Below are 8,924 nucleotides of genomic sequence, written 5' to 3'. Positions count from 1 at the left end.
ACAGGCATTGCTCCCCACCTTCAAGTCTTGGAGCGCTACGTACCCGCGGGGGCAAGACATGCTTCTCTCACCCCTGCCCAGCCTTGCTGCCACCGGCGCCCGGAGAGGAGGGATTGCGGATCCCACACCTGCAAACTCACCGTAGAAGTCTCAAGGTGCGGCTGGGGGGAGGGAGCCAATTCCCCAAGGCCGCCACCTCTCTGCGGGTGAGTTTTCGCAGGTAACCCGAACCAAAGGGCGGGCGAGCGTGCGGGGGAGGGGCGGGCGAGAAGGAAGGAGAAAGCGCCGCAGGTGAGCCAGGTAGGGCGGCTCACCTGCACCGGCCGAGCTGCGAGATCTCCGCCGGTTTCCCCGAGGATGGAGGCTTGGGAGCCGTCTCGGGGGCTGTTCGGACCCTGGGGTGAAAGGAAGGTTAAGAAAAGGGGGATTGGAGTAAAGTTTCTTTTCTTTCCCCCTCCTGCCTGGGCTTAGCAGGTAGGGCGCCGGCGGAAGCGGTAGGAGCTGCTGATGCAATGGGCGTTTGCCCGGGCGAGGTGTAGTGCTGGGGGCGGGGTAGAGCTAGGGTTGCCCTGCCTCCTGTGACCGTGACCCTAGAGGTGGAGAAATGAGGATAGGCTCCCCATATCCGAGCTTCCCTGTAAAATGGCTCCAGGTGTTCGGCTCCCAGCCCTTCCTTCTTTTATGAAATCCTTTTCATGGAGGGGCTCCTACATGGCTTCCTTGCTTTCCTCTCCCAACAGGTGGTCTCCGCCCCTGTCCGGGGACCCGTGCCAATGACCCTAGTGGTGGTTTCGCTTTCTCGCCTCTCGGCTGTGTGAACGTGTATCTGCTGCGTGATGGGTAACCAGGTGGAGAAACTGACCCACCTAAGTTATAAGGAAGTTCCCACGGCCGACCCCACCGGCGTGGACCGGGACGATGGGCCCCGCATCGGGGTCTCCTACATCTTCTCCAACGACGACGAGGACGTGGAGCCGCAGCCGCCGCCCCAGGGGCCGGATGGCGGCGGCGGCGACGGCTTGCCCGACGGCGGGGACGGGCCACCACTGCCGCCGCCGCAGCCCTACGACCCGCGACTGCACGAGGTGGAGTGTTCCGTGTTCTACCGCGACGAGTGCATCTACCAGAAGAGCTTCGCGCCGGGCTCCGCGGCGCTGAGCACCTACACGCCCGAGAACCTGCTCAACAAGTGCAGGCCTGGCGACCTGGTGGAGTTCGTGTCGCAGGCACAGTACCCGCACTGGGCTGTCTACGTGGGCAACTTCCAGGTGGTGCACTTGCACCGGCTGGAGGTGAGCAACAGCTTCCTGACGGACGCGAGCCAGGGCCGGCGCGGCCGCGTGGTGAACGACCTGTACCGCTACAAGCCGCTGAGCCCCGGCGCGGTGGTGCGCAACGCTCTGGCACACGTGGGCGCCAAGGAGCGCGAGCTGAGCTGGCGCAACTCGGAGAGCTTCGCCGCCTGGTGCCGCTACGGCAAGCGCGAGTTCAAGATCGGCGGCGAGCTGCGCATCGGCAAGCAGCCCTACCGGCTGCAGATCCAGCTCTCGGCCCAGCGCAGCCACACGCTCGAGTTCCAGAGCCTGGAGGACCTGATCATGGAGAAGCGGCGCAACGACCAGATCGGGCGCGCGGCGGTGCTGCAAGAGCTCGCCACGCACCTGCATCCGGCCGAGCCTGACGAGGGCGACAGCGACGCGGCGCGGACTACGCCGCCTCCGGGGCGCCCCCCGGCGCCGGGACGGGAGGTTGAGGCCCGGGAGGCGGCGGTGCACTGAGAGGCGAGCTGAGTGCGGAGTCTTGAGAGGGAGCCTTTGGGACCAGCCGCCGCTCCCCCTTGACTCCTCTCACTCCCTCCTTCAGTACCTTCCAGGCCCCATCTGGGCTCCTGGGCCATTTGGAAAAAAGGAGAGTTGGCGAAATGTGCAGCCAGCTGTGGCTTGAGCTTGTTACCCCGGACAGAGGAATAAGAGGGAGCAGGTAGGAGCACTGGGGCCGGTGGGGGGGGGGGGTCACTTCTTCCCTGTCCTCTGGATCTGTCTTCCTTTCTGACGTGGGCCAAATGGTGGACTGGCCTGACACTTAATTTTTGCTGTACCTGGGTCCAAAATCGACCCTTCCTAGGCCCTCGGGGGTGGAGGAAAGTTCAGAGTACCAGTGCCCGCCGTTGCCTCCTCCCTGCTTCCTCTCCTCCCCTGGCCTTGGAGGGGGCCCTGTACTGAGGCCTGGGAGGGTTTGTGGCTGCGCCCTGCCAAGCACCGGCAGCCGCAGATCTGCTACCTCCACCCCGCCAGGGCTGTGTGTGGGATGTGGGAGGCCCGGGTGATTTACTGTGGGGGGTTGCTGGGGTGTAAGACTGGAGAGACCAGGCCCGGGTCTGGGAGCAGCAGACCACAACCCAGCAGCCCCCTGTGAGGTGTAATAAATAGTTGGGTCAACTTGGGCAACAAAACAAAGACTTTGCTACCTCCCCCTCGCCCCCCACCCCCAGGTAATTCATCTTCTGGAGCTGGCTTCTGGCGGAGTCTCCTGCTCCCTCCTGTTCGAGCCACCCCTTCCCAGGTTCCAAGTAAATCATTGTCACGGGCCAGCTAGGGGAAGGATTCAATTATCCTTCTGTTTTGCCGCCTTTGTTTCTGGCCTGCTTTGGTGTAGGCGCTTGGATCCCCGTTGTTATGAAAAGAGGGAATGGCCCTTTGTGTCTCTGATCTAATTAAACCTGCTGGGCTGTGTTCATCCGCAGGTCACACGGGGTTGGCTCCTGCCACCCCATAAAGTATTAACTACAGAAGCAGCCAGATGGAATTGCCCTGGCAGAAATTAGTTAATTTCTCACCCATCACCTAACCCCCTTCCTGAACAGTGAAGGTAACCTTTTGTAAACTATAGGGCCTGTGATTTTCTTTTTTTTTTTTTTTTTTTGGCCTCCTCTGGGTTCCGGTCCCATCCCCCTCACTCACTTTTTTTTCTGCGGGTGATAAAATCTTAGGCTTGAGGTCTATTCAGTGATAAGGTGTTTGTTTTGCTAGCCACACCTCATGCAATTTAAATCAAGACGCTAAGTCTTGTTACACTGCAGCAGTCTCTTTGTTTCTTGGAGAACACCCCAGCCCCCGCCTTCAGAGTGATTTTGCAATTAAGAGGGGTAACAGCCATCACAAATTAAATGCCACCTGGTAGAGTCAGCACCGAGTCTGGTGACAGTCCTGAGGCACAGGTTGGTGGTTGTGAGATCTGTCGCAGCAGGCTGGCCTGTACTCTTTGGGTCTGCCACTGATCTTGTTTCCTGTACTGTGGGGCTTCTAGAAATTTTTACAGCCCATCTCTTGTCTTTAGGCGAGCACTTGGTTGATGTGTGTCCTTGATTTCACAGTGCTGCTTTGCCTCAGATTGACATTGCTAATTCCGTCCCAAAAGTTTCGTGAAGTTTTCCTTTCTTTGGGGAGTCATTTTAGATGACACTGAGCAAGTCCTTTTTTGAAGGAATTCTTAAAGTTGGAATGGAATCCTATTTGAGTTGTCCTATATTGCTGTGGACATCCTTGGGCCTTCTCCGTGGGGATTTCTGACTCCTGCAACAAGACTTGAAGGATTTCCTTGTATACTTTTTTCAAACTTGGAAGTTGATGCCATAATTTTTAAAAGCCTAGACCGTCGTAGCACCTCAGTATGAAATAATTTAATTTTAGGGGCATTAGCTATGTTCCCTGTTCTCACAAGGATCACCAAGCAGGTCCTGTCTCTTTGCTAAAGATGAACCACACTCAGCCCTAGTCTGGGACTTTGGAGAGAGATGTCTGTCACCTGTGGGAAATATAGATGTAGTTTTCATGTGTAGTAAGCTCTCAGCTTCATGTTTATATTCTCTTGTTCATGGAAAAGCCAATCAAGGTAAAAGACATTGGGGAGAGCCTCAGATATCCAACAGATTTGGGTTTTATTTTGTTTTGTTTTGTTTGCTTAACATGGTAGTTGAAAGACCAGTATGCAGACCCCGAGAGGGGATGACGGTCCAGCAGTTCTGGGCTGGCTAGCCAGCTTAGCTCTCCGCCCCACTATCTCTGGTGGCCTCCTTTGCCCTCAGTTAAAAAGTGAATGTCCTTGGTCACACGGAGGTACCCCAGTGACTGTCTTGTTACAAAGGAACTGCTCCTTGTGGGAAGTCTCCACTTGAAGGAAGAACTCTTAATCCACACCAGTAGTAGTATTCTGCCTCTAGAGAAGAGGTTTCTGAAAATGAACTAGAAGAGGAAGTCCACCCACTGCAGAGACTGCTTTCCCAATTCATGCAAGTATTTTTACTGGCTACCGGAGTTGTGAAGTATTTAATACGAAGAATGATTCCATTGGAAGTTGTCTTAGGGTTCTCTGAGGCTCTAACGTGAATCAACAGCCCAACAAGGGGAAGCCGTCAGTGCAGCTCTTTCCTCAAGGTGGCAGTGTTGCGGATAAGTGAGTTTTCAATGTCCAGGCTACGGCTACATCTGGCACTTTAAAAAAATATATATATATATATATATTTAATAATTTTTGTTTCTCCTTGGGAATAAGACTTTAGAACTATTTTGTACTGTGAATTATGTATGTTCTCTGAAAGAAAAATTGATTCTAACGTTCTTCGGAAGCTGTGGCAGGGATAAGCAAGACCCCGGACTGGAACACCTACTAAATGTAATGAAACAAATTCTATTTTCTTACTTGAGCAAATATTTTATTGAGACTGCTTATGTATGTCAAAGGAGCCCGCAACATCAGCTACACAACTTTTTGTATCGAAAGAACTCGTACTTTTTGTAGCTTTTATTCCACATGTAATTTAAAATGACTTTAGCACTAAAATGCCTATAGAAGAAAACTTGACACCAGACCTTTAAGGAAATTTTTAGTTTTTATGAAAAATAACACTTCAGTGGTTAACCTTCTCGTGTCTTTGGTGCTTCTGGCCCTAAGAGCAGCACTAGACAACACGACAACCACGTGGAAACATATTTTTGAAAGCAAAACTTTAATTTTATACGACATATGCTACGGAGAGTGAAGAAAATTAATGACTAACCGTTTTCTATTTTTTTCTTTCTTAACAAAATGGAATCCACTGTGTCGAAGACTCTTGATATTAATGTGATTGTCTAACCATTTTTTAAAAAATAAATTAGAATAAAATCTATAATCACGGTCTTCAAATGGTTTTGTTTGGGAAGTTACATTTGTGAATTTTTTTTTTTTTTAAATCATGGTAACTATAAACTTGACTGGTTCATTCAGATGTTCACTATGTTTTGTTCTTAGCTGTAATTTTTGTGACCCATGGAGAATTACATTGACTAACATGGTAAATTCTATGTATATTTTATTTTCTAGTGAATTGTGTAAACTGTATTTTTGTTGAAGAATGTATGTTAAATCAATGTTACGTTCTCATACCACTTCTTGAGAAGGAGGTTCTGATTTGAAATTGTATCATTTCCTTCAAAATGAAGGGCAGTGTTTAGTTAAATAAAAGATTGATGACATCTTTTGAACCAGTTCCTCGTCACTGTCTTACTAAAATAAAATCTGTCAAGTCTTTTAATGCTCTAAGGGTTTCCAATAAACCATCTCTTGGTGTTAACTGAATTTATATTTTTTCCCACTTGTATACCTCTTTCTGCCATGTGTGGTTCAACAATTTCTGATAATATTAGTGGGTCATCTCATCTTTACATTGCTCAGTAAACGTTTTGAAGAATTCATACAGTGACAAAGCCCTCCCTGCATTTGCTCTGAGAATTAATCACCCGTTGCTCCTAGGCTCTCAGTGTTCGTGAAAAATGTCTCATAAACATAAATTTTCGGTACACATTGATTTTCAGAAGCAATGCAAACATTGCTGATCACCACACTCCCATGTTGGGAGTCTACGCTGGGACATTTTGGTATTAAGATCTTGCATCTTGGGTGATTTCAGTTTCAGACAAAGAGAATGCACTCACTGGGTAATTGAATTACAGAAAGCGGACAACGTGACCACATGGCACTGTTGGCATAGCAAGGGAGGCAGGTGCCAGCAGTGGGTAGAGGAGCAGATGTGGCATCTGGGACTAGTGTGGGAGGCCACCAGCACTCCTCTGGCCAGCTCCTGAAGCCACTGCCCTAGTCGTATGAGGGTCAAAAGCCCAGGCTTTGTCAACAGGCTCTTACAGACTTCGGTAGGAAAAACCGGGAATGCCGAAGGTGTTTTCCCAAACACTCAGCAACAGGAAGGCCATTTATCCCTAGAATGGGAGTCCTTAATTTATCATGGCTGTCCTTGCACAAAAAGTAAAGGGAGGGGAGACTTATACAGAATGTGCATTTATTCTTGGGTGATCTTGGTGTAGGCTCCTGTTCCAGTTCTTTCTAAGTGGACCGAGCTAATGTAAGAAAATGACATGTTCAGAAGCATTTAAAAGGACTTCCAAAATGAACAGACCCAGAATACATGCAGAAGGGCTCTTATTTCCTTTTACTGAATTAACTGGGGGACCTGCTTACTGAACAAATATAGCCATTGTATCTGCAGAGTAGATGGAAGAATGATTGGTGTGCACTTGGAATCACAAGATACTACTAAGTATTTATGAAGAGTCCGAGGACGCTGAACTCTAGCCCAGGCACTGGAACATACAGAGATTACAAGCAAACACAGCACTGGTGTTAGGATGGAACAGGGGAGCAGGTGAGTGACCTTGTCCTGCCCTCTCCCAGAACTCCATTGCCAACCAGTTTATGAAGTAGGGTGTGAATTCAGGCCTTGACCTGATGGTGATTGACAGAAGTGGCACAGGTCAGGCTGGATGGAAATAGAGGGAAAACAGCCCAGCTCTGGCAGCCTCGTGCTGTGGTCCTGGAGTCATGATGGCAGAAGGCATTATTTTGTTCAATTGGCCAACACAGGCCGCTGCTAGAATATAGACTTTGGTGCTTTGTCAAGGTGGCCATCAGTGACTCAAAAGATGAGCTTTGCTACTTTTGGGGGGGGAACTTACACAACAATGCACTTAGCTTTTAAGGTTTGATGACCTTGATAGTGTGGTCATTGAGTAACCTCATAACTGAGGATTCTCAGTGGTTAGGCTAAACTGGAAGTAGAGAGTCTGACCCAGGCATAAAGACTGAATAGTGGTAAGTCTGGACAGTTAGACCCGCTGGGTTTCTCTTCTCTGGGTGCCACTTACTCTTAAGCTGCTAACCTTGGTAGAAGTTAAACACTTCCTTGCAAGCTTTATTTTATCTTCTGTACAGTGTGATTTATGACATAAGTCAAATTCACTGAACTCTGAATTTCAGTTGTACTTGCAAAATAATATATAATGTATATAATGATATAATCAGACTAAAATAATACCTACTTCAAATGGTTGTTGTGAGCACAAAATGAAACGATGCACTTAGAGCCCGGATCAATAGCTCTTATGACTGACGAGAGAAAATCTAGGATATTATAGGTATTCAAAAGCCTTACTCAAAATGAAGTTTCTCTCTGAGAGAGAGAGGTCTTCCTTTTAGTTCTGGAGTACTTCTTAGCTACCAGAAACTGGTAAGATAGAGATAAGTCTAGTTAATATTTAAGTTGTAGAGGGTTTGAAATGTTTCTTGGGCTTTGATCTTTAGTAGATGATCCCTTTAACTTGTTTGTGCATTTTATTCAACAAATATATCCTAAGAACTTGTAAGGTACTAGGTGCCATAGATCCAAGGGGAATTAGAAGTGATAGATAATATTAACACTGATGAGATCACCTCGTCCCCCCTGTTAAATGTTAATCATCACAATGGCCTTTCTGCACAATTGCTGATAGCTTCATTTTAGAGTTGAGGATACAGATTCAGAGAAATGAAGCCATTTGTCTCTGGGCATGCAGCTAATTAGGCACAGCCTCGGGCCTGGAATGGGAATGCTGGTCTCCAAAGCCCCAGGCTGGGATTCCTCCATGAGGAGGTCATCTGGCCTCTCTCACGCTCTGGCTGTCCCTCCTCCAAACCCAAGGAGAATACAGAGAACCTTACTCTGCTCCAACTTCTGGCCGCAGCATTATCTGAGAAGGGGGTAGATTTTCCCTCTTGTTGCAGCAACTGCAAAGGCAGTAACGCTTGAGGCAAGAAGGGCCGAAAGAGGAAAAGCAACTCCCTATTATGAGTGACAGTAATAAGCCCTGGGCTGAATGCTGACCATCCCCTTATTAACCTCCACCTTTCCACGGCTGAGCATTGCAACAATCCCTACTCCAACTATCCCTCTTCTGTCTGCGCTTTCTTGACTCTCATTCCCCCTCCAGGCCGAGTTCAGGTCACAGGGGCCTACCTAAGGTCTCGCTCCAGCCCCTGACCTGCTGTGTGACATTGGACAAGATTGTAACTTCTTTAAGCCACCATGGCTTACCTAAAAATTGGGGCTACTGGGACTCTCTAGTTCATAGGGCTATTCACTGAGAGTATGTACACCAAGTGCATCACGGACCTCTTAGGTGTGGCATGGGGGCCATATTGGCTCTGTCACAAATGTGTGGCTACAAATATGATATATGATCTTGAGCAAGTCCCTTTACCAACTAGGACCCTGAATCTACATTTCTGTGTGTGGACTACCCAACTCTAGTAGGAGTCCGTGACAAGATGCCAAGTGCAACTTTATCTTTTGAGATGGTTCTAGAAGTTGCTAGTTGCTATACTTAATTATAACCAATTAATACTAATGGCTACTTATTCTTTGGCTACAGCCTTAATATGTAGAGAAATTAATATGTAAATGTAAAAAAGTAATAAGATGACTGAATTTCAGGGAGTGCTTTTATTGTGAAGTGTTAGGACTATACACACAAAAGAATGAGAGACTATGGACTCTGGAAATCAAACTGGGGGTTCACAGGGGAGGAGGGTGGCAGGATGGGTGAACCCGGTGATGG

At 48.4% G+C, this 8,924-nt stretch overlaps 1 protein-coding gene across 2 annotated transcripts; it reads left to right on the top strand.

The window, feature by feature from the left end:
* Positions 1–100: 100 nt before the first annotated feature.
* On the top strand, positions 101–3,993 carry LRATD2 (LRAT domain containing 2). Of its 2 annotated transcripts, none has more exons than XM_032316072.1 (2): positions 101–206; positions 741–3,993. In XM_032316072.1, the coding sequence occupies exon 2, from the start codon at positions 837–839 to the stop codon at positions 1,776–1,778; it is 942 nt and encodes a 313-aa protein (XP_032171963.1). In that variant the 5' UTR covers positions 101–206; positions 741–836; the 3' UTR covers positions 1,779–3,993. The 2 variants fall into 2 exon arrangements, with proteins under 2 accessions (XP_032171963.1, XP_032171964.1); XM_032316073.1 differs by having other exon boundaries at positions 143–220.
* The last annotated feature ends 4,931 nt before the right edge of the window (positions 3,994–8,924 follow it).

This window comes from Mustela erminea, chromosome 16 (assembly GCF_009829155.1).
Source record: "Mustela erminea isolate mMusErm1 chromosome 16, mMusErm1.Pri, whole genome shotgun sequence".
NCBI lineage: Eukaryota > Metazoa > Chordata > Mammalia > Carnivora > Mustelidae > Mustela > Mustela erminea.
The sequence above is the reverse complement of the archived record's forward strand: the minus strand, read 5'-3'. Positions and strand labels throughout refer to the sequence as shown.